The sequence below is a fragment of the Malus domestica genome, chromosome 11 (genome assembly GCF_042453785.1).
Source record: "Malus domestica chromosome 11, GDT2T_hap1".
In the NCBI taxonomy this organism is placed as follows: Eukaryota; Viridiplantae; Streptophyta; class Magnoliopsida; order Rosales; family Rosaceae; genus Malus; species Malus domestica.
In genome coordinates, this window is record NC_091671.1 from 11,854,228 (window position 1) to 11,881,958 (window position 27,731).

At 36.4% G+C, this 27,731-nt stretch overlaps 3 protein-coding genes across 6 annotated transcripts; 2 read left to right on the forward strand and 1 right to left on the reverse strand.

The window, feature by feature from the left end:
* Positions 1-3,386: 3,386 nt before the first annotated feature.
* LOC103422852 (protein transport protein Sec61 subunit beta) lies at positions 3,387-4,052 on the forward strand. The gene has a single exon (XM_029088516.2). The coding sequence runs from the start codon at positions 3,501-3,503 to the stop codon at positions 3,825-3,827; it is 327 nt and encodes a 108-aa protein (XP_028944349.1). The 5' UTR covers positions 3,387-3,500; the 3' UTR covers positions 3,828-4,052.
* Positions 4,053-8,124: 4,072 nt separating this feature from the next.
* On the forward strand, positions 8,125-13,331 carry LOC103447946 (syntaxin-71-like). 4 transcript variants are annotated; one of them, XR_003766770.2, is made up of 11 exons: positions 8,125-8,405; positions 8,507-8,632; positions 10,719-10,881; positions 10,989-11,074; positions 11,216-11,284; positions 11,363-11,407; positions 11,523-11,585; positions 11,673-11,749; positions 12,022-12,082; positions 12,699-12,840; positions 13,071-13,331. XR_003766770.2 is itself a non-coding variant. In XM_029088514.2 (10 exons), exons 1-9 carry the CDS (start codon positions 8,250-8,252, stop codon positions 12,032-12,034), a joined length of 798 nt encoding a protein of 265 aa, XP_028944347.1. In that variant the 5' UTR covers positions 8,125-8,249; the 3' UTR covers positions 12,035-12,082; positions 13,071-13,331. The 4 variants fall into 4 exon arrangements, 3 of the variants coding, with proteins under 3 accessions (XP_028944347.1, XP_070664894.1, XP_028944348.1); XM_029088514.2 differs by lacking the exon at positions 12,699-12,840; XM_070808793.1 differs by lacking the exon at positions 13,071-13,331 and having other exon boundaries at positions 12,699-12,974.
* LOC103447947 (NAC transcription factor 32-like) lies at positions 12,767-14,446 on the reverse strand. The gene is made up of 3 exons (XM_029089348.2): positions 14,263-14,446; positions 13,854-14,140; positions 12,767-13,336 (listed from the first exon to the last, which is right to left on the reverse strand). The coding sequence occupies exons 1-3, from the start codon at positions 14,444-14,446 to the stop codon at positions 12,767-12,769; spliced, it is 1,041 nt and encodes a 346-aa protein (XP_028945181.2).
* Between the last annotated feature and the right edge of the window lie 13,285 nt (positions 14,447-27,731).

Consider the following 27,731-nt stretch of genomic DNA (forward strand, 5'->3'; position numbering starts at 1 on the left):
TGAGAACTCTTCGTTGATCGTGTTCAATGAACTCATTCTCTATTGAGCACCTACGTACTTGTCTTGATGTCACACACACCAATGACTCGAGACTAGTCACTCTCCCTGAGAGAAGACACAGTACGTACTGATCTTAACGGACTGTCAATGCCCAATTGGCAATCCTATGATCAGGAACATTTAGGATGTGTCTACGAAAGAATGGTCTCATGAATCTAACTTCATTAGATCGCATTCTCCCAATCACATATTCCTTGGACTTTATCGTTTAAGCATATAACATTTATATGAGACGGCTCAAACAATAATCTTTGCCTTTTATAGTTAAACTAGATTAGTTTAACATGTGAAATATCCGTAAAGTATCATCATATGATTGGCTTTAGGGCACATTTCCAACACTTTCTTCCTTTGGGCATTGGTTTCCCAAGCCAATACCACTTTACGGGTCGAAAAGAACCCTGAGTTAACAAGTCCCCCAACTCCCTATTCAAGTTTTCCTTCTTGGACATGGACCTTAAAATAATACATGGGTGTCCTGTACGACATTTTAGTCGCCTCATCAAGACAGATTTATGGGGGTTCTTCCTTACATGGCTGTTATAGATCGCTTTAGAAGCAACTTTGTCCTCACAGTGGAGACTTGATGATTTGATGATTTCATTCTCGAATTACATAGTTTGTCCTTAGTTTTGTTTCATCGTGTTTGCATTGCTTCGGTGAGTTGTTGTGGTAGATGTATAGGGGTTTTCCTTATTTACGAAGCAGTCGGCTTTATCTTCAAATTAAGAAATTGGTTACTGGAGATACACCCATCTAACACCTCGGTGTATATATTTCATTGTATGTGTTTGTTAGGATCGATTAAGTTATCTATTGCTTCTGTAAAAATAATTAAAAATAATAATAATACAGGAAAAACGACAGTCATAGCAGTCTTAAAACGCCTTAAACCAAACAACCTCTGGTTTTCCTTTGTTTCTAGCGGCTAGCTGCCAAGGACGGAGCCAATGAAGGCTCACTGGGGGCATATGCACCCACTCAAGTGATTCGTTTGTTAAGTTGCAGACTACAATTATATAATACACATGTGTTATTTTTGAAGAAAATATATGTACCTAGTATCCAACATACTTTCATACTGCGTATACTTCATATCAAATATTACATGAGCAAAAGTGCTCTTGTTTTGTCATTCAAACCGAAAAATCTCACTCTTGCGTAATTATGTATTAATATTTTTCTTATCACTTTGCCACTTTCCACTACTACACTGAAATTTTTGTAACATTGTAATTGTGATACATTATGATTTGAAATCATCCATATTTTCATATTGGTTATAAGCCATATTATAATTAGGTTTTCTTAATTGATTTTCAGGTTGCCCCCACTAAAAGAAATTTCTAACTCTGTTCCTGCTAACTGCTGCTTCTTTTCCACACCACTCTGCCCCTTGTTTCTTTGCCCTCTCTCTCTCTCTCTCTCTCTCTCTCTCTCTCTCTCTCTCTTTATATAAACTACATCCAGTACACTTTTGACTCATAAAAAGTAAGAGAAAATATTTGAGTTAGGGATATGGATATAGCTGAGGGGCTTTCCGGAAGGTTGGCCAGGCAGTGCTATGCAGTCTTGTGTTTCGGAAGGTGGCTCACTACATCGGCACTGAGGAGGAGCCGAAGGACCCGAAAGAGCGCACCAGGCGGCGTCTTCGTGCTGTTCATGGTCCATCTTTTCGTCCCAGCACGCCTGCATATAGCTTAGGGGTATTTTGGAGGAAAATCAAGCAGTGAATCAAAGGTCCATCTGTGTGTGTGTGCATGATGGTTTTTGTTCTTTGGGTTTCTTTTCTAGGAACAAGTCTGTAAATTTTTAACATTTCGCTGGTGGTAGTGAAAGAGAACTATCATTATTGTGTATGAGTAGTTTTTGGTTGACAAATTTCGTGATATTCCGGTAACGGGTTAAGTATTGACATGGTGTTGGGTTCCGACAAAACATCTCGGATTGTGATGAGTTCGACTGTGAGGAGGCTGGTATATCCATGTATGGCTCACCAATCCGCGCATTTATGATGAGTTCGATATTTAATTATTTGTCGTCAATATCGATCCAAATTAAAACAAACTATTAGAATTGATAAAAAGGGTTTTTCTTCCGTACGGAAAATGTTGTGTATCAAAGCCAGAGTAGATTGAGACTCAGATGGATAACTTAATTTAGAAAAGGGGAACGAAGTCCCCAAAGTTGAGAGTTTGATCCAATAGAAAAGTAAGAAGTTTAGTGGCACACCTTTGTTGTAGTGTCTTGACCCGTTGAAATACTTGTCTCTTGATACGCTCTCTTGCGTGTCTGCTATAAGACATGAGCGAGTATGAGGCATCGACCCAACCAATACATTCAGGTAAAAGTTGGATCAAACTAACACAACTCAAATTACCCTTAAAACTTAAGAGATTATATAGCGTATCCGAAACATGGATCGGTACACTACGTCATAACATAAATGGAGAAATACTTGAAAAAATAAACTTCTCTCCGCTAATATTATAATGGGTGGTGTACCAATTCATGTTCCAAACATAGAGAAAAATCTCTCATAAAACCTGGCACTATCGCCTACTAGCTTTCTAATTTTGAGCACATACAAATGTGGCTTGACCATAATTTGATCGATTTATTATTCAATCAAGTAGTTAGGAAATTGTTATTAATACTCAAATACTTTATAAAGAAAAATATTCCTATAAGAAGTCCATAATTAATTTGTGGAGTGTCAATAGTATCCAATAATGTGAATATTTTTGCTCATCACCCTCAAGTGATGGTGATACTCGCATCCCATTTATCATCGTTAGTTTTTAATTTTAAGATTTGTGTCAGTCCACTACACAAATCTCAAAATTTAAATTCATCTAACAATATAAATAGGGTAGTGAGGAAAATGCACTCTCCAACCATGGTCATGTTAGGAGACCAGCTTTTTAGACCAAATTTTGTAGAGAAAATGCTAAGGAAACTCTCTCTAAATTGAACTCTTTATAGACTCTCTGTCACATCATGTTTTGGGCATAATATTTTATACTGATGACATGAGAAATAACGTTAAACTATAAAATGATAGAGAGTTTATGACAAGTCCCACTTTTTTAGAGTCCCATAGCATTTCTCAACTTTGTAAATAATATGATGTGGTAGTTGATAATTAAATTATTAGTTAAGTATTAATTAACCTATTTATTTTTATTTGTAACACGTTACATTGTTTGCAAATTTAGTATTCCAAAAATTACATAATTGCAGTGTCTTTCCCGAGGCGATCCATATTTATTTTCGACGTCACAGTTTAACTAACCCAACCATATTTCAGCTTAAAGAAATAAATACACTCCCTAATCATATTTTTGTCCACATTAATTACGCTCTCTACATTTTCTTCATTTGCCCAATTACCCTCTCTCCCTCTTCGCAGCTCACGCTCTCTTCGTGTTGTCCTAACAATGGCTCGAGGTTCATCTCAGTCGCAAGCGACGTCGTCCTCTGCGACCTCGCGCCCCGGCGTCATGGCTCCGAGGGGCTCGGCTGCCGCGACGGCTGGAATGCGTCGTCGTCGTATTGGAGGCTCCACCAGCTCCGGAAGCATCGGCGGAGGCGGAGGCGGGTCCGGTGCCGGAAACAACATGCTGAGATTCTACACGGACGACGCTCCTGGCTTGAAGATCACCCCGACTGTTGTCCTTGTCATGAGCCTCTGCTTCATCGGCTTCGTCACGGCTCTTCATGTGTTCGGCAAGCTGTACCTCCACCGATCTGGTGGCGGAGCTTGAATTCTGGGTCCTGGTTCGAATCGGGTTCGCATTCGGAGCTTAATCGGTAATTCAATGAGACGAATGTTTTGTTTTCGCTATGCTCTGTAAATTTTTGCAGGGTTGATGTTTAGGGTTTCAATTTTTGTTTAAAGTTTGGATCTGTTAGATCTTGGATTGTGTTTGGATCGAAATCAAGTGACATTTAGCCTTGAATTTTGAAGTCTTACATTGAATGATTGAGAATTTGAGGATCCAATAGTTTTGATTTTGTTGAAATTTTGGAGATATAACGGAAAACTGAATTTTGCAAATTTGGGAAATTCATAGTTAGATAAAGTGAGTAGACTTTTGCTAATAAGAATTGGAATTGGGAAAAAAGGGCATCCAAAGTAAAAGGGAATAGAACCTTTAGAGAAAGATGTTTAGTGATTGCGTACAAGCCCTCTTTTGCTGAAATTTTCCTTGTTTGGTGCTTTGTTCTTGACCGAGTTGATAATATCATATAAACCTGTTTGATTCACAAAAGCATCTCCCTTTTGTTTGCATCTCTTTTATGCGGAAAGATGGTTGTTATCTGCTATATGATCTCCGCTAATTATAGCCGCTTCACAAAATAAGTAGGATTCCTTTGCAATGCATTGACTACTGATGTATGCTCAGAAAACATGCCCTTGATCCATTTGGGGTGAAATCTTAAGAATTGAAGTAGGATTCCTTTGCAATGCATTGACTACTGATGTATGCTCAGAAAACATGCCCTTGATCCATTTGGGGTGAAATCTTAAGAATTGATGAATGATCAACAAATGTGAAGGGTTTGTTTGTAACCAACAATAACTAGGCTTCTTTCCTGCCCATGACTGGGACTTTGATTAGAAGGTATCAGGTTGTTTATTTAGAGGGTTTCATAAGATTGTTACAGAATGAATGCCCATTTCTGTTAATATTTTCATTAGAAGGATTGCACAAGTTTGGACTGGGGCTCAGTTTATCCACAGGGTTCCGCATTTCATAACTGTCGATCCCCTCCCTGTCTCAGTAGTTTAGTATATTGACTGATGCTTTTTTTTTTTTTGGGTGGGTCAAACGATAGATTTTGTTAGATTTAAGTGTTAGATTAGTCACCGACGGGGTTTGAACACACGCTACCATGCAAGGGCTCAACTCCTTTCCACCACTGTGGTAAAGGGCACTTGCGACAGACGTTGCTCGTTGAGTACAAAACAAATAGAATATCTGTTGATGCAGAGAAGTTAAAGTTCAAGTATATGTGTTCTAAGGGTGATATTATTTGCTTTGATCGTTCTATAAAAAAGATTTTAGAATGAGGTGAGCTTTATGTTTAATATTAGAGATCATTGTTTTGTAGACTTTTTTGGTTTTGTGATATGTTGCAAACTATGTAAAGTTTGTTGGTTAAATTTTACACTCTTGACACATAGTTGAGATTTGGAAGACAACTACTGATTACTTTTGGTATAAAGTTACATTCCTTCATGGTATCATTTTTAATTTGAATCAAAATACAGTTGATTGTTACGATTTAGTGAAGGGGATTAGTCATCCGTGGATCAATATAGCAATAGCACCTGTTGATGCACAAAATCGGATGGACTCTAGAACAACGTAAACTGTCAAGTTTGTGACCTTCGCACGGTTGCTCCAATCACTTGGTGATGATAATATGTAAAGAGATAGAGAGGGAAGCAACACAATATGTATGTGGTTCACCTTAAGTTTGGCTACATCCACGAGGCAAAGGAGTTCTCATTAATGGTGAAGAGTTTACACAATACATAGCTTCAAGCATAATCATCATTAGTGGGTTCTAATGACATTAGTCCCTTATTGTTGGAAGAAATGTCTCCTTTTATAGTTTAGGAGAGTCTTCGGCTTCCCTCCCTGGTCGATGTGGGACTAAGAGCTTTATTCTGACGTTAACACATGTCGTGTTGTGATTGGTCTCTTGATTTTAGAGAAACTCGTGTGCTTTTGTAGGGCCTCAAATGAACCTTTAAGTGAGTTCCTGAAGGTATTGAGTCGACCAGTGCTCGGCAGTTTTGGGATTGGTGAAGTATGGTACAAGCATGCCCTCCTAAGTTCTCGAGTGAGGAAAACTTCTCAGTTGGGGAGTTGCAAAATCCGGGTCCTTGACTAATTACGAAACTTCCGAGTGTTGAAGTGTAGTAACATATAGTGGGAGTCCCTCCAAGTTTTCAAGTGAGGAGAATAGCTGGAGGAGGTGGCTTGATTTTCCTGAGTCATTGAAGAAAAAATACTTAAAAAATTCTCTCCTTTGTTTTTTGGATGTAGCCCAAATATATATTTTTTCTTAAGCTCAATTCCTTCTTTCTCGGTGAGAAGAGAAATTTGGTTGAAACTTTTTCGTTTGTGTATATAACTTGAGTGGTTGAAGCTTTTTAAACCACATAAATAGATTTTGCTTCCACTTTTGAGCAAGAGTGTTGAAGGCATTTTTGAGTTTTTGGTTGAAGCTTTTTGTTTGTAAAATTTTTTCCTTGTGGGTTTTGGTTGAAGCTTTTTTGGTTGAAGCTCCTTGGTTGAAGCTTTTTGGTCGAAGCTCCTTCGTTGAAGTTTTTTCCTTTGGGCACATAGCTTGAGTGGTTGAAGCTTGTCATAAGACACCAAAAATTGTTTTGGCTTCGCACAGTCTTGATGCAGAAGAGTGTGCGAAGCTTTCTACATGTTGTAGGTTGAAGGTTTGGAAAACATATAAATTAATTTTGCTTCGCAGAGTTGGGAAAACAATTTCCGCTTGGCCAATATTGTTTATTTGTCAAGATGTGTTAATTAGTTGTGTTTGTACCTGCATCTGAGTTGCCTTAATATTTTCAGTTTGTATCAGTCGCTTATTAGAATCTGGTTGACTTGTGGAATCAGTTTTTTAGTGCTTGGCATAACACTTGGTTGTATTATGAGGAAACACTAGAGGTGTAAAATCTTTTATACCTCTAGCGTTTTCAATGAGAGGACTTTGGATGGTTACTTCATCAATTGTGTTACTCTTCAATTGATAATTTGTTTGTTACTTTTCCTGCCTGCAGGCGATTACATTTAAAATTGGTACCGACTCTTGAGAATTTGGTTACCTGTGAATCTGTTTTTTCGATTTCGCCCATTATCTCAAGTGCTGGATCATACTAGTATCCATTGACACAAATAGTTCATGAGAGAAAATCGAGTTGTTTGAGACCTATAGGATTCGCATGACGAACTGCTAGGTATTGGATACGAGATATCCACCCGTTGACATTAAAGTTCTACAATTGTTGACCACCAAACCCCAAGTTTTTTGCCAAAGAAAAAAGGAGAGAAGTTATTGGCGTTTACAAAAAAAAAAAATCATCATGCACTTTGAATAACGGGCAACGATTACTTACATATTTATGTATGGGTGATATGGCGCAATGGGTACAATGCCTGAAGTGTCCTTTTTCTTTTTTGACAAACAATACAATAGTATAACGTGTTCAGGTGCGTAGAGCTTTTGCTCAGGTGTTCACACCACCTCCTTCGTTAGGTTTGCCTTTTATGGCAGTGTTGCTAGTGGGTTGCTTCTTCCCGCTAACTTCCTTCAATTTGTGGTTGCTACTATTGTGGAATTCGATGGCAGTGTTTGGAGCCTTGTTTTGGGGTTATGTGTCGGGGCCTATGTTTAGCGTGTTTTCAGGTGTGCTGGGGACGACCTTGGTTTTTGTTGGTGGGTAAGCGGCTTTTCATTGGTGGCAGTGGTTTGATACTGCTAGGGTTTGCTTCGTTGTTTATGATTTGCTTTGGGCTCAAAATGTTGTTTGGGCTCTTGGTTACTGGGGGGGGTCCGTTTTTCGTCTGTGTATTAGTATTTGGGTCTTCTCTTATGCAAACACAATATAGTAACCTTTCACCAAAAATAAATAAAAAAACAAAAACAAACAAGGCGATTCGAAAACAGGACTTTTCTGGTCATGGGCCCACACGAGGGAATGAAGTAAATAATAGAAAAAGGAAAAAGGAAAACTAACGAAAAGTCCAAAAAAACTTCTCTTTTAATGAAAAACATTTTTTATAGGTATAATAAATAGTATTAGAGAAATGTATAAATGTGGTTTTTCGTTAAAAGTGAACAGTACTGGAAGTGTTTTGTTAAAACTCGCAAAGGAAAAAGGGTGGGGACCCGAAATAGCCAATTGGATGCGTACCCGCCAAAAAGACGGCCAACTGGTCCATGCTGTCGTGCCCTTCCTCCCTGGTTTTCCAAAAATGGAAAAAACCGTCCGAAAATTCAGGCGCAGACAGAAGAGAGAGAGTTAGAGAGAGAGAGAGAGAGAGGCGCAATGCCTGAACGAGACGTGACTCTCTCTCTCTCTCCCCCCTACCTCTTTCTCTATCTAACGCAGCATCAGCAAGCTTCTCTTTTGATTCCGAGAGAAAACGAAGAAAATGAGCGTGATCGACATTCTCTCCCGAGTCGACTCAATATGCAAAAAATACGACAAGTACGACGTCGAGAAGCACCGCGACCTCAATCCCGCCGGAGAAGATGCCTTCGCCCGTCACTACGCCCGCGTCGACGACGAAATCCAAGCCGCTCATCTGGTTCGTAGTTCCCGCTTCCTCATTCAATATTGTTAATTGAGTTTGGTTGGTGAGAAAATGTACGAGTTTTGGTGTTTGTTTGATTGTATCTGAAAGTGCAGAAAGCCGAGAAGGCTGCGATGGAGAGTAATCGGGCTGTGGCGGTTGCGACGTATGTGGAGATTCGTCGGACCAAGGCTCGGTTGATGGAGGAACTTCCTAAGCTGCGCAAGTTGGCTCTGAAAAAGGTGAAACGAATCCAATTCATCTATTTTTATTTTATTTTTAAGTTTCAAGCTTACTTATTAATTAAGACGAAGTTAGGGAATATGTGTGATTAGATATGGTTTTTATTTATTTTTACGAAATAGAGGATTATATGATATTAGCTTCTTATTGTACGATAACGTATGACATGACATATTATACTTTCTAAATTATATATATATATATATATATTGATTAATGAAACTTTCTTTGTTAACCAAAAGAGAGTGAAAAAACTACTTAGTCTTCTATTACACAAAATAAAAAAAATTGATGGGCAATAATGTAATTTCACATGTTCAAATTTTACTATTTTTATTGAAGCCTCCCCTACAGATGATGTTAAAACACCTCCAATATTAAAATTTAAAAAAAAATTACCAAAAATAAAAAACTCCCACTCTCCCCACCTTTTCTCTCTCTCTCTCTCATTCTCATTTTCTAAAAAAATGTGTTCGCAAATGCTAATATATATATAATCTATAGTTTATAGATTTCTATTTTCTATTTATAATATATAATAAAATTATATAGAATTCTAAATCATAAAAATATTTATCAATTTCCCCTCCTCAAACGGGATTCAAGGCACTTGGTGCGATGGCAAGTGCCTTCGCCCATGAGCGGTAGGTCTCGGGTTCGAGCCTTGGGAGCAGCCACTCCATAAATGGGGGTAAGGCTAGCCGACATTCACCTCTCCCAGACCCTGCGTAAAGCGGGAGCCTTGTGCACTGGGTACGACCTTTTTTTTTTATTCTTTCATAACTTAAATATTGTTAAGAGCCTCCCGGTGTGAAAACAACAAAGTTTGTGATGTTGTTCTAGATAAGGAAGTCTTTGTTATGAATGTACTAAAAACAAACGAATTTGTGTATTGATAAGACTAAAAAAGAATACTTACCAAAAATATATGATCCTTTCTTCAATAGACCCTACCATGGACGAATCATAAATTTTGAACGATGTGTGATTAGAGATTTGGTGGGTTTAAATGATATGAAAATTTTCTATTCAGTCATTGATGATTGGTAAGATTGAGATTATAAAGTGTGAGAAAGAAAAAATACTTCCAAATTGATGTTACGTTCTTATCTGATGGCTGGTCAATGGTTTCGTGTGCCTATCAACAATGCACAAGATGAACAAAACAAGAGTGTGGTTCTTGGAGTAAAGGAACAAAACAATCATCGTCAACGACATTGCAGAATCTACAGGGAACTAGACTAGGAAGACAGAGTGGAAGCAAATACGGTTGGCTAGAGACAAGGCAAAACAAGACAACTGTAACCTCTGTAGATATATTCCATGAGATCTTGCATTTCCCCTTTATATACAACTTCTGTTCTGAGACCATTGGCATAAGAGTTTGGACTCTACGGTTAACCCCGTTTCGATGAATTCTTAAGGGGTTGCATAGAATCTAACAATCAGCTTCTTTACTCTGATGACTTGTCATGAACTTGCTTCTTTTTCTTGAAATGGGCTTGCATCTCTGAGTTTCTTAGGAGGTCATTTTTTCTGTCATGCTTTACTAGCTCCGCATTCTCGGAGCAAATACAATGTTTTGAAAGGGGCCTATCATCTTCTTTTTGCTAATTTCTTCTTGTCTCTATTACCATTTCGTATATCATGTTCATGTTTCACCCTGCATTGACACTACCTCCTAACATTTACCCCGCTTATGATGTTTCCGCTGCACTTTTTGGTAGCTGTAGTGGATTCGCTTTGACAATAGAAAGCGCAAATGTAACCAACATGACCAAATCCAAAAGCTACACAATGAGTTACATAGGATTGTACATTATGAGTTGCACTACGTGAGAATATCGTTCCCACAACGCCAGAGCATGAATTGGCGTAGGCATGGTTCTTACTATACCCTAAGAGTGTGCCGAACATATAGCCTTAGTATATCACTTGGAAACCATAGTGTGACTACGTGAACTTCTTAGACCTATAGACACGCACACCGACATAAACATAAGGGAATTTGGATCATACTTGTTAGTATTGATTTTCATCACCACTATTATCTCTAAAGAGATTCATATTTCGGTCTAATAACAGGTTAAAGGGCTATCCCCTGAAGAACTAGAAACACGTAGTGACCTGGTTTTTACACTGCCTGAGAGGATTCAGGAGATTCCAGATGGAACAGAAGCTGCAGCCAAAAAAGCTGGGGGTTGGGGAACTTCAGCATCCCATAAAAATATCAAATTTGATTCATCAGGTAATCAATGATTTTTATTCCTTTTTTTATTTTTCTGGTGTTATAGTTTTCAATGAATGTGGCCTTTTGATAGATTATTAATACTAATGTGTTTCCTTACCATTCAGATGGGAACCTTGAAAGTGAATTTTTCCAGCAAACTGAAGAATCGAGTCAATTCAGGAAGGAGTATGAAATGCGGAAAATGAAACAGGCATATAACGTTCCTGATTAATTTAGTTTCTTTTACATATGTTCTGTGAGGCAAAAGAAAGTTATTTTGTCGGACAGTTGCTTGTGACTCTTGCGGTACATCACTGCTGTCATTTTGATTGATGAGTTCTCACTTGTGCAGGATGAAGGTCTAGATATCATCTCTGAAGGATTGGGTACTTTGAAAGATTTGGCCCATGATATGCATGAGGTTGGTTGATGCACATAACTCTGTTTCGTTTTCTTATTAGACTAATTCAGACATTGATCGTTGTTTCAATATGTTCAGGAAATGGATCGACAAGTCCCACTAATTGATGAGATAGATACAAAGGTGAGATTTTCTTCTCTAACTAGAATTCTAATCTTTCCAGTGACACCTGGGAGAATAATGTTGCAAAGATCTTATTAGTTCATTACTTAGTGACGGAGTTTTGATGCTTTTACAGGTGGACAAGGTTACATCTGACATAAAAAGTAATAATGTTAGGCTTAAGGAAAATCTAATCAAGGTAATTGTACCTACCTTAATGATCAGTTTTAATTGTTGCATCATACAGGCAGGGTTCTAATAATGAGAAACTTGGTTTGTTTTGCAGGTGAGGTCGAGCCGAAATTTCTGCATTGATATTATTTTGCTTTGTATTGTTCTGGGAATTGCCTTCTATCTATACAAGTAAGTATTCTCTCTGTCTTTTTACTGAAAAAACCTAAACTCGTACGTAGTCCCCAAATGCTAAGAAACATAGAGTTAAACATTCTGTCAAATTGGTTTTGTGTTCCGCAAAATAACTCAAAAAACATTTTAGGCCACATTTATTTCATGGGGTTGTCTAAGAATTGGTTTTGCGTGTTCTGAATGCTTTAAATATGATACTAGTTCAAATTTTCTTATTGGAGACTTTTCTTTCCTCGAGTAAATGAGATATTCTACTGTTTTGTTTGCAGTATACTGCGATGAAGTTACTTTAGAAGGACTTCAGCAGCTTATCGGACCATATCTGCTGTGGTATTATATTCTTCCATTTCTCAAGGCTTTGCTTGTATCACTTTAACATTTTCCGTTTAAGTTCAACGTTAATTATCTAATCTAGCTACTTGAAGATGATTATATATAGTTTCTTGCTCATCATGGTGGTCTTTCTGCCAACAATGTGGAAAATTTGTAGTTTAGAGTTCATTTATGTATTTACTTGTCATTCAATGAACTTACTGAGCATCAATTTGACTTTATACAATCTGTAGTTAGAAAGTTATCTTGATCCAAATCCATACTGTTAGTAGTAAAAGAATTTATAACCCAATGAAAGGAAAACAAACTGAACTTATATGATAATTACTGATATTATTGAAGTATTCGACAATTCATATTATTGCATCCGAGAAGTGTTTATTTTCATTCTTTTATCCCCATCCTTGATCAAGCATAAACTTTCGTATATAGGAATGCGACTCTAGATACATTTTTACGAGGGCGGTAATATCCCCGACCAGGAGAGCATTCTCGACATAAACAGAGTTAACTAGCAATAAATGTAGATTATTGAACTGATATTTACCATCCAGTCTGGAGGCCAAATCGATACCATGCTTTGTACACCTTGCTTACACTTCATGCTGTACAGCCTGAAACTATTGCCTCCTGAATGTGTTCTTACGTCAAGCCACATAGCTTTCATCAAAGACTTCATTACTAGAAGTACGTAGCTAGGAAGGACATTTCATTAAACTCCTCAAAGTTGGCAGGAACCATTGGATTTGCTTTAGGTATGTCATTTTGCAAGTCGTTTGGTATGTAGCAGTTGACAACATTGCCAGCTGCTAGTCTCTTGCTAGGCAGAACATTCCCATATTTGTTCTTGCTTTCTAGATTTATCAGTGGAAAGAGACTTTCTTTTGTATTTTCTTCTCTAATCTTCCTTTTTAGGGTGGAACTAATGCCCGAAGAAGAAATTGATATTGTGGATTTTACCTTATTATTTGAACCGACTTCACAGTTATCTTTGCTCCCTTGAAAGCTCGCACTTGAATTGGTCTCTATCGGTGATGGAGCTGGACCGGCGAGCATGAAAGCTAATAGTCGACAGTCTTTGTATAGAAAATCTGTGATTAAATCAGCACGATGGATTGGATCTGTAGGCTGTGTCGGCCCAGCTTTTGGTAGGCACCTCCAAGATTCAGTGTTGTAGATGTCTTGAGCGTTGCATGTGTTCTTTGTTGTGTTTCCTCGCTGTTGAACTCGACATAGTACCCAATCATCCAACTGTTATACAACAAGAAGCATTTTTATATTATTGCCTTTGGTCACATTGTTTTGATCAAAGTCGATGTATGAACTGGATAATTGACTGAGTCGTAGGTCAAAAAAAAAAAATGAAGACGGCTTAAATAGTTAAATCGAAGCATGGACTGAAGCAAGGTTCTTGAAGATGTTAAAAGTTTAGTACCTCTACCATCTGTGTTTCACTTTTAAAAAACACAATAGTTATAGTACAAGGCAAGATCAAGTATGTTGAACTCTAAGGGAAAAGCTAGGTTTGCACGATAATTTGGTAGAGTATGGTGACTCTAAACAGTTGATGGGTGTGGGGATTACTCTCATCAATGGTTATTAGGCATGCAGACATGTGAGCGACTGATGCTAGCATTTCCCGCTTGTGAAACAATGTACAGTATGTATTGGTTGATTAGTAAGCGTATGCCTTTTAACTGGTTTGTTCCATCGTTTTGAGATACATATATATAATATGCAATCTCAGTATCTCATTCTATCCACTTACTCTCATAGAACCTTTTGACCTTGAGGGGTTAATCGTACTGTCGAGCAGTCTATACTCGTTCATGAGCCACTCAGTCTTAACTCCCTTTGGAGCTCGACCTGTGTAAAAGACTAAAGCCTTCTTCACTCCTATCAGCTCCGATCCACAAGAAGTGAGAATTGGCTTGTCACCTCCAGCAGCCTTCCAATAACCCAAAGCTGCTGCTCTATTAGGCCTATCCCCATTCGGATACTTCCGGTCCCTCGGGCTGAAAAAGTACCACTCATCTTCTCCAAACAAAGCCTTGTCTGCAAAAAACCAAGTAATGAAACAAACAATTATAAAACATATACACTTGGCTATTACTGTGTAATCCAAATCGAAGGATTAACCATGGAGGAATGAAATGAGTGAATGCTTCAGTACTGACTGGGTAGATCCCACGGATTATACTTATACAGATCGATCTCCGTGATCAACTGCGCTGGAAGAGGATACGAAATCATTTTGTTTCGCAAGTAATGAACAATGAGTTCTTCGTCTGATGGATGGAATCTGAAACCAGGAGGCAATTGCAGAGTTGAAGAAGTCGTGAATGCGGGTTCTTTCTCCATCGAAAGCGCAGTTTTTCCTTGGACAACGAGGGAATGCAATAAGAAGCAACGATAATATCAACCTAAAACAGTTGTAGATGGAATAGGAAATGGTGTGAGAGGCATTATTTATGTGCATTTTTCATGCAGATGCGGACATTACATGAGAAAGTTACAACAACAAATCCTTATCCACCAAATGGATCGGCGGTAGGAATTCTAAAAAGCCACTGCGTTTGGTTTTGCGCTAAGTCTTATGTTAACTCCAAGTACTCCATGTCTTTTCTTAAAGTCTTTTTCCAAGTCTTCATAAGTCTTCATCTACCCTTTTTGCCATGAGTTTCTATCTTATAATCGCATTTTCTAACCAGACCATTTGTAAGCCTTCAATTCACATGTACAAACCATCTTAACCAATTTTCTCTCATCCTATATTCAATTGCGACCACTCCTACACAATCTTGAATATCCTCGTTCTTAATTATGTTATTTTTCGTGTGCCCACATATCCAGCGAAGCATTCTCATCTCCACTACACGCATTTTTTGGGCATGGTACTCCATTCCGTGTAATAAAGCATTGTTGGCCTTATTGGCGTACTATAAAATTTTCTCTTTAGCTTTAGTGATGTATGATGATCACACAACACACCTGATGTACTCTTTCATTTCAACCATCCAGCTTGTATTTTATGTTTGACATCTTCATCCAACCATGCACATTACGTGAGATAGTTAAACCAGAAGAAGGTGTTACGTAATTAAATGTTTGAACTCCAAAGAAAAAGACTTCGAGACAGCTATACCTGTTTGGATTTTCATGCTGGAATATTACATTCTTCGACCAAAACCTTTTTGGATAATATTGGTCCTCAGGCCCGTAGTTAATTAACATTAATTAAAAACTAATCAGAATTAGTTTTGGTTGAGTAGGGTTTCAGTAAAGTGTAGGTTTCCATGTAATTTACCTTAGTTAAAGACAACGTTATGACAGGTAATTTGCATGTCGGATTATGCATGGAATATTTCTTGGGGGAGAACGCAGCTGATCAGGAATCAGTTGCTCATGAGGATAACTTATGAGAACGAAGAGAGAGATTTTTCACGGTATCATGAACACAATTCTGTATATGAATAATACAAATCGTTATTGGATACTTAAATAAAACTTTAAACTACTTATATTATGATACTTGGTGTACTAGTCCTTTTTGTAACTGCATGGTACACCATAGCTTATTAAAATTCTTTGTTTATTGCTTGGGAGAGGTTTTTAATTGTGCAGAGAACATGGCCCCGTACACCAAATATAAAAAACATAATTGATTGGAAACTTTAAAAAAAAATCAGCAAATTATATTATATCATTTGGTGTACTCGAGCTACGTTCTTGGCACACTAAAAAATTTATCGTTGCTTGGAGTTAAGCAGTAAAAGCACTATTTCCCAACTGTTTTAAAACCCAATTGTGCTCCAAATTGGCTGGACTCTGGCTGGACTTAATCGGATTATCAATAGATTCTGTCTAACACTTCGATGCATAGTTTTGCCCGAACCAAGCTTCATGGACAAGCAGTCCACTCTGTGGCAAAGATATAATAAGAGTATCTCCAAATGAGATGTCAAAATTCTAGGTAGAATGTCACTGTGCATATTTAATATAAAAACTCGTTCCAACCGAAGTATTATTTGCTAACTGGATTTGAAGGCTTTGTGATTTAGAGTCAAATTTGACATCAATGTCAAATTATTTTTAATTCATTTTAATAGTGAGTCCCTTATTCCACTAACATTTCAATAAATTGAAATTTTGTTTTAAATTTTTTTTAATAACTACAATCATTTAAAACTCTTTTCAAATAATAAAATAACATTTGATAATTTGGTTGGAGAAGTACAAAATTTGACATAGAACTTCAGATTGCCAAATCAGCTATCAATTGTAATTTAACTTTTATAATTTGACATTTTCTTTGAAGATGGTCTAATGTCACCGAAGCATAAACGCTAAACAGTATCTTTCGGCCAGTAAAACATTCCTTGTCCGCAGATGTGATTTGAGCGTCCTACTCTTCAGCCTATTCCTAAGAGTACATGATGATCTTAAGTCAGCGACAATATACTTATAATTCAGTATATATATATAGCTGTAAAGCATGAAAACATTTAATAATATATGAAATTCTTCCATAAGAGAACTAGGTAGGATACTTGTCGTTTTATTCAAATTTTCTCTTGGTATTTATTTCATAAAATATCGTCAGAAATTACAGAAACAAATTCTGGCTATGCATTATATGGTCGGAAAGAATGTGATAACCTTGCTCACGTGCACATAGGATCGCACAAAAGTTGATATGTTGATCAGCTTAGGAGTGTATTCAATTGAGAATTTGAGAGATTTAAATGGATTTATAAATTCATAGATTTTTGTGAAGTTTAATTGATTTGTAGAGATTCTATGTAAAATTTTAATTCAATTCCCTCAAAATCTCATGGGAAGATGTGAGATTTGTGGATATTTAAAATACAGTACGTAGTCTTTTCAATTCCCTCTAATTCCTCAACTTTTTCAAACTCTTTAAAATCAATTTCTAATTTAATACATCTGGAATGTTATAAACTTCTTTAAAATCCTAATTGAATACACCCAAAGTTTTAAGAATTTTAATAAACTATTTTAAATCATGATTGAATATACATTGAATTTCAGAAAATTACTTAAAATCCTGATTGAATACACCTAAATTTATTAAAAGAATTAAAATCCTTCAAAATTCCAATTGAATAATAATAAAGGTGTCACGTTATATGTTAAATGATCTTCTATCTTTATAAGAATTCATAATAAGAAAAAAAATTAAAATTGAAAAGAGAAATATTATAAAATAGATTAAGAGTCAGCAGACAATGGTTAGTTGTTATCATAGCATTTCTAAGACCATCTCTCATTGGAGATGCAAAATGCCTTGAAATGATATATAGAATCTAAATTATCCATCTTCCCCAAAAGATTTATATAAAAATATATATTTTCACCCTTTTTTTAAGGAGGTGAGCTCTGCTGGTCAAAGAGGAAAAAGTAATCTTTTACATCTCTCTCATTGAAGTACAACTCATATTTCATATTTTGGATATGTAAAATATAAAATATATAAATATGGGATTTCTATCTTATATTTGTATTGCTTCGATGTTCTAAGATTCAAATATGTAAATCTACCTTTTTATTTACATTTTTTGGTTAAGATCGAGATTTTGAAGAAGATTCGTGGGGAGAGTTTGGTGAGAGATCAACGAACGACTTCCCACTTTTCCAGAATGATAATGTCGACATCGTATTGGGTTGACAAAAAGTAAAATATTACGAGGATAAAGTTGGCATAGTAAAAAACAACAATTACCCAGGAACATAGTCAATAGGTTTATAAAAAAAAATTACAATTACCTAGGTTACTAATAGATGTTTATGGTATTGAGTTTATGTCAAATTTTATAAGGATTTGTTCTATCCATATCTAAAAATGTTTTTCTTTTATTGCTCAGCTATTTTATCATATTAGATTTCTCTTAACCCCTATATAAGTGAAAGAGTCATGTTATTATGAAAGATGTGGTAGGGAAATTGAACAGGAAATAGTAAATATGGTACGCACCTTATTGTTTATTTACCAATCATTTATAGTACAATATTTAATTACCATTTACCAGGTAAATACTACACAACCTAAAATAAAAGGCTGGTAAATTCCTTATGTCGATCTTTCTTGCATGCAAATCTATCACGGACCGTATAGGTACGTGCATAGGCATGAGGTTCATAATGCTAGTAATTTAGTTGGGGAGTCCAACTCTCGATACCCATTTGGGATATTAGAATTAAAAGCAAAGACTTTATGTACCGATGAAACCCAGGTCTAAATTTGTTTCGACGTATACATGAATTCTCGAACTCTATCTGTTGTTGTATACAGGATTTGTTCCTCATGCATTTATATATATACACATACGATGATGAACCTTGTTCAAATCGATTAATAAATATGCAATAAAGCGAATCCAAGGTGTGTTTGTCCTTTTATGTCTGAATCAAGGTCTAAGCTTCTTGTTGATTTTGCGGGCAAATATATATAATATAACTTTCCGGTCATTATAAACAATATATTATAAATATTTAGCTTTATCTAATTGTTTTAAGGAAGTTTTAACGAAACACATCCGGTACTGTTTACTTTTTACTCTAAAAAATCACTTATGATACTATTCACTTACAACACACTTTTGTCCTTTTGATTAAAACTCAAAGTTTTCAATCAATTTTCATTAGTTTTCCTTTATTATTATGGCAAATGATGTTTTATCGCAATGGAGGAGAACAATGATGTCTATTCACGCTGGTGCAAGTTCCATCCTCACCAATTGATATCCTCTCACTAGCATTTAACAATTTAACCACTAACACTCATTTGTCCAAAAAAATAAAAAAATTTGTAATGAACGTGCATGTGGGGACACTTAAGTTGATAAAAATTGATAAATTAAGATCACATTGCTAATTAAGATTGTTAGAAATAAAATATGGAGTAAGAGAGAATGAAGATAGACAAGAGTCTTTCTTTCTCATTAGAGTGCATATTTATAGACCTAGGATTTACATAGAAAAAGGTATAACTCCCAAAAGTTAGTCATATATAATAAATCATATTTACCACACTTTTCTTTGGAAGTTCACCAATTAATGTAGTTGCCTTGATAAAATCTTGCTTGGAAAATCCAGTGGGACAAAACCTAAGCGAAGGAGAAAAATCAAGCGCAATGTTTTATGAAATATTATTAACGTGTTGGACACGAATAATGATATAGCATAAGACTCCCCCTAACGAATAACTCTCTTTGGTGAATAATTCCCCTTGAAAATAGTAAGCCTTGATTCGAATGTCGTCATTGTTGAGTCTGATATTGACAAACATTCATTTTCAACAATTGAACTTTAGTAAAGCTTGTCCTCGGGAAGTATTAGAGTTTATCAGGAGTTGACAATAGCCATTTGTATTCCTGCATAGAGTAAATAAATACAAAATCTAGGATTCGAAACAATCTAGGAGCAACTTTACTCCATCGCGAATATAAGCCATATATACAAATAGTCTGATAGGCTATTAGTAGTTCTACAAAAATGTGAACGCTTTCAAGAGTATGTTGCAGCAATATGTAAATTTGGTTCGAAGTAACAATTACATAAATTTATGTAGAATAAGTATAGAGTACATACTTTGAGCATCATGCTCTTAAATTAAAATCTTTGATAAATAATTTTCTGGCATGTTCTATACTTTAATAAATCGCTTTGAGAGCTTTGAACACATGTCATAGGTTTCACGTTTAAAGAAACACTGTATTTATATGTGGGTCTTGTTGGAAATTATATATATTATAATATGAAATATTGTAATGTATAATTTTAATAATTGAATGAAAAATAGTGTTAATCAATTTCTTAGAAAGGTTATGTTGTTTAGGTGTATTCTCTTGATAAGTGATGTATACTTATAGATGAAAAGTTACATCTCATTAACAAGAAGTGCTTTGACTTCGGATTATAGATTGTTGAATCATGGAAGATGGACGCCTATCAAACTACAAGCACAAGAGTATGGCCGAAATTCTATCTTTAGGATATTGCATTTATGCAAGCCTCAATCTCCAAGTTTGTCAGTTTTTCTATCTTTATCTCTAGTTGTTTATATTAATCTCATATATAATTGATGTTATGAATTTCTTTATGATTATTATCATTGGAATTATATTGTTATTTTTCATGTTTTCTAATATTGTTCCAACAGCTCTATCTACAATGAGAGGATATAAATGTCATAATAGTGATTTAATTTCACTTCATTACAAATACCTCAGAATAATAACATTTAGGGTTAATACTGTAGGTTCACTTATTTCATGTTTTTCAATGGCTCTCGAAAGTAGTATTTGCAATTATTATTTTTTTCACATTTGGGCAACCTTTTTATGATTTGTAGACATTTAATGGAAAACTTGATTATATATAACCCTTGATGATATGACTAGCTACTATAAAATTAAATTCATCATCAACTTGTGATCCAACAATTCTCATTTTGCATGTGCATGCTTAACTTATAAGTGTATCTCATTGCTTGGGTACTAATGCCTTTCAGATTACCATTGTCGCTTTTAGGACAAACATCTTAAGATGAATTATTTAGACAATTGGATCATAACCTCCCATGAAGCGTAAGTTTCGGTAGGGCTTGAATGTTATTAGCTCCACTTACGGAAAATTCAAAATTTGGAACCTATATATTTGTCATTCTTCAAGCATGTAACAAAATAATCTATGTACGTCACTTATGAGACAAAAGCGGATGTATCAATGTTAATTCCCAACATCCTTGGAAACTGTCGTTTCTCCCCTAACAGCAGGAATAGTGTCTCATTAAAGTGAGAATTTGAAAAATTGCGGTAAATATGAGCCTAACTAAAAACAAATTGACTTGAATCCTAATTTTGATTGGTGGACCATCTTTGTGTACACATTTACTTGTTGGTTAGAAATTAACCTCAACCAAACTAATCATGATGATGTATGTGATCAAGATTCATCTCCCAAGCATAACTACAATGAATAAAATGGTTAAAACATTTTGTAACCCATGAGAAGTTGTATGCTCAAAATCAATCCCCAATGACATGAAATAGACAACTTAGGAAGTGTGCTTGTAATAGCAAACCAATAATATAATGACTATATTTTGGATACATGTATCCCATTGGTTAAATAATCCACAATTAGATGATTAAGCTCACAAATACGTTTATAAATTCACGATAAGCAATACAAGAATTCAAGGTGAATTTTGACTGAGATGGTCAATATGTAAGATTTAGCACCGCTACTAAATCGAATTGTTGAACTATAGGGGGCAATATTAAGATTTTGGGGAGAAGGGGAAGCTTTGGGGAAACAATGAACATGAAGAAGGAGATTGACGGCTGGAGAACGTGACGTTTCACGTTACTTCAAGTCTTCAACTAGGAATTTGATTATGTTAATTATTATTTACTTTCGCCACTCGGTACTATGGTCTGGTGGTATTCCTCTTCGTTTAAAAGTGAGAGGTCTTAGGTTCGAATCTCGTTGATGACGAATTCGATACCAAATTAGGCTACCCATTGTGTGACTTAGCCGAACTTCCCCTCCCCCTAGTGTAAAAATATCGATACACGGATGAGAATTACAAGTTTGAAATACTTTGAATTAATGATATGACATGCATTTAGACCAAAAGTTATCAATCATCAACAATAATATCCATAATAATATAACATTGTTACAGCATATCTATTGTAATTGAGATTTTCCTAGCCAAAACCGTTTGTGTGTAATCAAGGACAAGCAAATTAGGTATTAGATGTTAAGGTTGGTTATTCTCAAGCTATTTTTTGTTGGAGATGGAGATCAAGGCTCAAATTTTAACAGGTGTTCGTTATCTACGATAACTAAGTTATAATCTCGAGTTTAGGAAGATAAGTTGGCTAAGAGATCATGCATGCATTCATAGTTGGATTAGTCGTATTCATTATTACGCATCTCAACTTGATATGATGCACATAGTGCTTAGAATTACATGAAATTTTAGGAGCATGTTTCAAGACGTTGACTATTTTGTAGTAAAGTTTCACCTCCAGGGCGCTCGAACGGATGAGAAATGCTCAAGTGGAAATTGTTAAGTTTTGGGCGCTTGAGCACACCATAGTACGAATTTCAGTTTCTCAATTTCAATGTTTCACGTGGTTTTACTTGCGTTTTACATCCCTTTTTTAATGTGTTATCTTCTAGTATTATCATTATGTCTCTTAAGGCTAATAACAAATAAATTAATATATTGCATCTAACAGATTTTCATATGAGTTACACTATGTTTGGATGAGAAAAATAAACTTAGAATTTGTATAAAAGTCAGAATTTATAAATTGACATGCATCAATTCCTTTGTTTGGATTCATAAACATAGAAATTTAGAATTTCCGCATGGAAAAAAACTTGGAATTTGGGACCTCCAATTCCCAAGTTTAAATTCCATGTAAATAGGTGTTATTTCCCAATTTCTATGATTGAGAGTTTAAAAATAACAAATTCCATATTCTTTTAGGTTAACCAAACAAGAAAATTCACAAATTCTAGAAAATAAAATCCCGTCATTTCAATTACCGTCATTTTAAAATTCCTTAGTAATCTTAAATTTCTTCATCCAAACATAGCTAGTGTTAGCTTTTCTTTATGAATCTTTTGGGTTTCAACCATATATCATATTCCTAGAAGATCTGTTTTTTATTTTAGTCACATTTCAATATATTGGGATTCTATGTGGTGGAAGATTTTATAGAGAAAAGCCATGACAATATTGCTGTGAATCTGTGATGACCAAAAACGACATATAGCGGTTGTGTAAGTCCTAAAATAATCTTGGAATGTGTTGTGTCATGTGACTTACAAGTCATCGAAACACAATCCAATTTTCCATCATTTCAACCATGAGCTACTCTCTTCAACAATTCCTCATGAATTAAAACATATCTCTAACAACAACTTATAATGATGACATGAAGTATGAAGATATTTATTTTCCATGGCTCTTCCCAAATTGTAGTGATATCAATTTTCCCATCAATAGACAACCCCATTTCTCAGGTTCTTTAGCTATAGCAGAACTGTGAGGATGAAACTCTTTTACCTTCACATCCTCACATGTCCTTTCTCATGTGGCAAATTTTCAAGCCAAACATGTGCACTATACGAATTGGTTGACGTGGAAAACGTGTGGCCATTGAGCTTCACACATGGGTCAACTTGCTCTGATATCATGAAGAAAGTTGATGTTTCACCATAAAACCGGAAATTGTCCAACCTCTTATTGGTTTTTCCATGTGGTTTGTTTGTGTGTGTTGGGCTCCATGTTGGTTTTGGGGCTTTGTCTTTTGTATGTTTGTGGCCCGTCTTTTTTTTTTTTATGTAACTTAACTTGTTTTTGGGCTTTGTTGTACTTGTAATTGTTAGTAACGTAATTTACCCTTTTGTCCAAAAAAAAAAAAAGTCTTCACCATATCACTCCTCATTAGCTTAGGAGGGATTAGGAGGGACTGGTTTAATCAGGATCATAATCCTACATTTGGTATCGTATTGGGCTAGAGTGAACGAGACTCGCCTCGACTATGAGATGCTCTGTTTCACTAAACCTAAATAGTATCTAGTCCCAAGCTTTCACTTAGGGAGCGTTTACGTAACTGTAATCGGAATCAAAACACGGAATTGAATTCCGATTACGGGGTATACCTTTGTTTACTAAACTTGGGGAGTAGGTGGGACACACACAAAAATTTGGAATTCAATTCCAAAATTTGGAGGATTTAGATTCCTTAGATTAACATGGTATTTGGATTCCTGATTGCTTGGGCAATCGGAAGGACACTTTTGTTTCCTTTATGCCCTCACTTACTTTTTTTTATTTCCAAGACTATCCTTTATAAACCCATTAACCCTAGTTTAATTATGCACAACTTCTTACCTTTTTTATTTCCATGCTCATTCACATTATGCACAACTCCAAGCATATGCCGAAGAGAAGAAACTACAACTTGAGCGAGAAAACTTAAATGTTAAAGTAAATACTTAAATTTATAAATAAATAAATAAACAAAAGCATTTTATTGTGCCTATGAAATAAAAAAGCAATTTAATTTTTTTTTCCTACTATTATATCAAATTTTGTTAAAAAAAAGTATATAAAATATTTGATTTGGGACAAGGGCATTTCTATTCCAATTCCAGAACATTTAAGTAAACAACTTCAACAGGAATTCGATTCGGACTACTTCTCAATTCAATTCCTCCTATTTCCTCATATTTTCATTACGGCTACATAAACGCGCCAGTAGTATGAAGCAGGACTGACAAGGAAACAGTCTCAACGACCTTACCCCACTCCTTCTCTGCATACGTCTCTCTTCTTCTTTCACTAATCACAAATCCGTGTTGCGAAGGTCAATTCTGCAAATTGCGTCTCGTCATGGACGTCGAAGAAGGATTCCCAGGCCGATTACAAGGGAGTTTTCCGCCGCAGCCCCAAAAAATGATTCCCACCACTCTGGCGTTGCAGCCATTACTCCCCTCGCAGGAAACGGCTGTTCCAGCGCCAAAAAATTTCTAGGAGGCACTGCAGTTGGTGCTGGGTTTGTGGTAGCTTACAAAACTGGAAATTGGGTCTCTCTCTTTCGGGTCTGATATTTATGGGTCGATTGTGATAGAAAACCATTTGGGTATTTTTTTCATACCAAATATTTCACAATTCTTATACGGCTTAGTTTAAATCAAGTCAATCTAACTTAATCTATGAAGCTAGTCTAGTTGGAGATAATTCAGTGTAACAAAGACACCCTTTGAATATTTTTCTTTAGCAAGATCCTTCATAAATACGTAAGCAATAAAGAGAAACAAATCTTCTTCTGTAAGATTGTATTTCATTGACTGAATAAACAATTACATGGATGTTCATTTATATAGCCTTTTGGCTCTTTACATTTATACCCTTAGCTTCCTTAACTAAACTTGTACAATCCTAACTAACCACAACTAATAACAAAACTAACTACATTTAGTTTTTCCAAACTATTTATCATTAACAGAAATGGATGATGTATCATCTGTCCTAATACACCCCCTCAAGCGAGAGGAGGAATCAGAAGTGATGCCAAGAGGAAGCTTGGAACACAAGTAGCGGAATCTGGTTTTGGACAAGGACTTGGTGTGTAGATCAGCCAATTGATCAGCACTGCACACAAACTGCACTTTAAGCAGATGAGCTAAAACCAGTTCTCTAATGTAGTGGTAGTCAATCTCGACATGCTTAGTGCGAGCATGGAATACAGGATTTGAAGCTAAGGAAATGGCGGAGATGTTATCACACCACAGAGTAGGCAGTGTAGGAATAGAACAGTGAAGGTCACGAAGAATTTTGCAGACCCAAGTGAGTTCTGCAGCAGTGTGAGCCAGAGACCGATATTCGGCTTCTGTAGAAGAACGAGCAACAATGCTTTGTTTCTTTGCACTCCAGCTGATGAGATTAGAGCCAAGAAAAACACAATAACCAGTAGTCGACCGCCGATCAAATGTGCAGCCAGCCCAATCAGCATCTGAGTAGGCAGAGAGAGCAACAAAACATTTGGTAAACCACAGTCCTTGGGAAAAAGAACCTTTGAGAAAACGGAGGACTCTTTTAGCGGCCTGAAAATGTTGATCACGCGGAGCATGCATGAATTGACATAACTGATTAACAGCAAAAGCAATGTCCGGTCTAGTCCAGGTGAGGTATTGAAGACCTCCAACAAGAGACCGATATTCAGTCGGATTGGAGAGAAGTGACCCAGTGTGATCCAGTTTTTGAGAGCCAAGAGGTGTGCAGCAAGGCTTTGCACCCTCCATATTTGTCCGCTGTAGAAGATCAAGTAAATATTTTGTTTGATGAAGAAAGATCCCGTGGGTAGACCTCTGAACTTCCAATCCCAAAAAATAGTGTAAAGGACCAAGATCCTTCACTGGAAATCTGTCACTTAGCTGCTGAATAAACTGATGATAGAGAGTGGAGTTAGGCCCAGTGACAAGAATGTCATCCACATACACAAGAACTATAACCAACTGAGGACCATGCAATACAAATAAAGATGCATCAGAGGAGGATTGGGTGAAACCAAGAGCATGTAATGCTTGAAACAGTTTATCAAACCAAGCGCGAGGCGCTTGTTTGAGTCCATACAACGATTTTCTGAGCTTGCATACATGATCGGGAAGGAGAGGATCAATGAAACCAGGGGGTTGTTGCATGTAAACAACCTCTTTTAAGTCACCATGAAGAAATGCGTTGCTAATATCTAATTGATTTAAGAACCAATTGTGTTGAACAGCAAGAGTAAGCAGAATTCGAATGGTAACCGGTTTAGCAACCGGACTAAAGGTTTCTTGGAAATCAATTCCCTCTTGCTGATGAAAGCCCTTGGCCACTAGCCGGGCTTTGTATCGATCAACAGTACCATCAGCTTTTGTCTTGACACGAAACACCCACTTGCAGCCGACGACATTTTGAGTGGAATGAGAAGGAACTAGAGACCAAGTCCCTGTAGATAGTAATGCATTATATTCATCTTGTATAGCAGCCCTCCAGTGAGCATACTTAGACGCTTGTAAATAGGTGCTGGGAACAAAATCAAGAGGAACTGAAAGTGGATGTTTAGTTGCTGCATAAGCCTTAGGTTTGGAAATTCCTGCCTTAGATCTAGTAATCATAGGATGAACATTAACAGAAATGGGAAGAGGGCGTGGCACAGGTGGTGATACATCAGAACTTGCAGGCAGAGATGCAGGTGGTGAGACATCAGGATTTGCAGTTGGTGATACAGCAGGACTGGCAGGCATAGAGGCAGGAGGAGAATCACCCGGTGAAGAAAGAGACCTCGGGCTAGAGGAAGATGAAGTAGCAGCCCCTGGATTAGCAGGTTGAGTAAACTTGCTAAAGTAAAGGTCCATGGAAGAAGAAGAAACTGGAGAAGCAGTGGCTGACCGAGAGTAATGAAGAGGCAGAGATTGAAAAGGATATGCGTCTTCATGAAAAATGACATGTCTAGAGATGTATACTCGGTTGTCAATAGGATCAAAACAGCGATAGCCTTTGTGTTGAAGACTGTAGCCTAAAAATATACAGCTCTTGCTCTTAGCATCCAGTTACTATGCACATAAGGTTTGAGCCATGGGAAGCATTGACAGCCAAATACTCTGAGTTTGGAATAATCCGGCGGCTGAGTAAATAAAATTTCCCAAGGAGAGATTGTAAGACCAGAGATGGGCAGGCGATTGATGAGGTATATGGCAGTCGAGAAGGCTTCTACCCAAAACACATGAGGTACATGAGAAGCAACAAGTAAAGTACGAGCTGTTTCAACAAGATGGCGGTGCTTCCTCTCGGCACATCCATTTTGTTCAGGAGTATGCGGACAACTAAATTGATGAAGAATACCATGTGTGCGAAGAAAGGAAGCAAAAGAGTTACCAGTGAACTCACCCCCTGAATCTGAACGCAAAGTTTGTATTTTATTTCCAAGTAAATTTTCTACATAGTTTTTGAAGATAACAAATGTAGAAAATACATCAGACTTTGCTTTCAAAGGGAAAAACCAGCTATATTTACTAAAATCATCAACCAGAAGTAAGTAGTACTGGAAAC

Bases quoted from the DNA above. Each gene is read 5' to 3' on its own strand.
- LOC103422852 (XM_029088516.2), top strand. From the start codon at position 3,501: ATGGCTCGAGGTTCATCTCAGTCGCAAGCGACGTCGTCCTCTGCGACC.
- LOC103447946 (XM_029088514.2), top strand. From the start codon at position 8,250: ATGAGCGTGATCGACATTCTCTCCCGAGTCGACTCAATATGCAAAAAA. The intron at 8,406-8,506 runs GTTCGTAGTTCC...CTGAAAGTGCAG, and splicing joins AAATCCAAGCCGCTCATCTG to AAAGCCGAGAAGGCTGCGAT. The intron at 8,633-10,718 runs GTGAAACGAATC...GTCTAATAACAG, and splicing joins GCAAGTTGGCTCTGAAAAAG to GTTAAAGGGCTATCCCCTGA.
- LOC103447947 (XM_029089348.2), bottom strand. From the start codon at position 14,446: ATGGAGAAAGAACCCGCATTCACGACTTCTTCAACTCTGCAATTGCCT. The intron at 14,141-14,262 runs GTCAGTACTGAA...GGTTTTTTGCAG, and splicing joins TAATCCGTGGGATCTACCCA to ACAAGGCTTTGTTTGGAGAA. The intron at 13,337-13,853 runs GTAAGTGGATAG...GTTGTATAACAG, and splicing joins GGTCAAAAGGTTCTATGAGA to TTGGATGATTGGGTACTATG.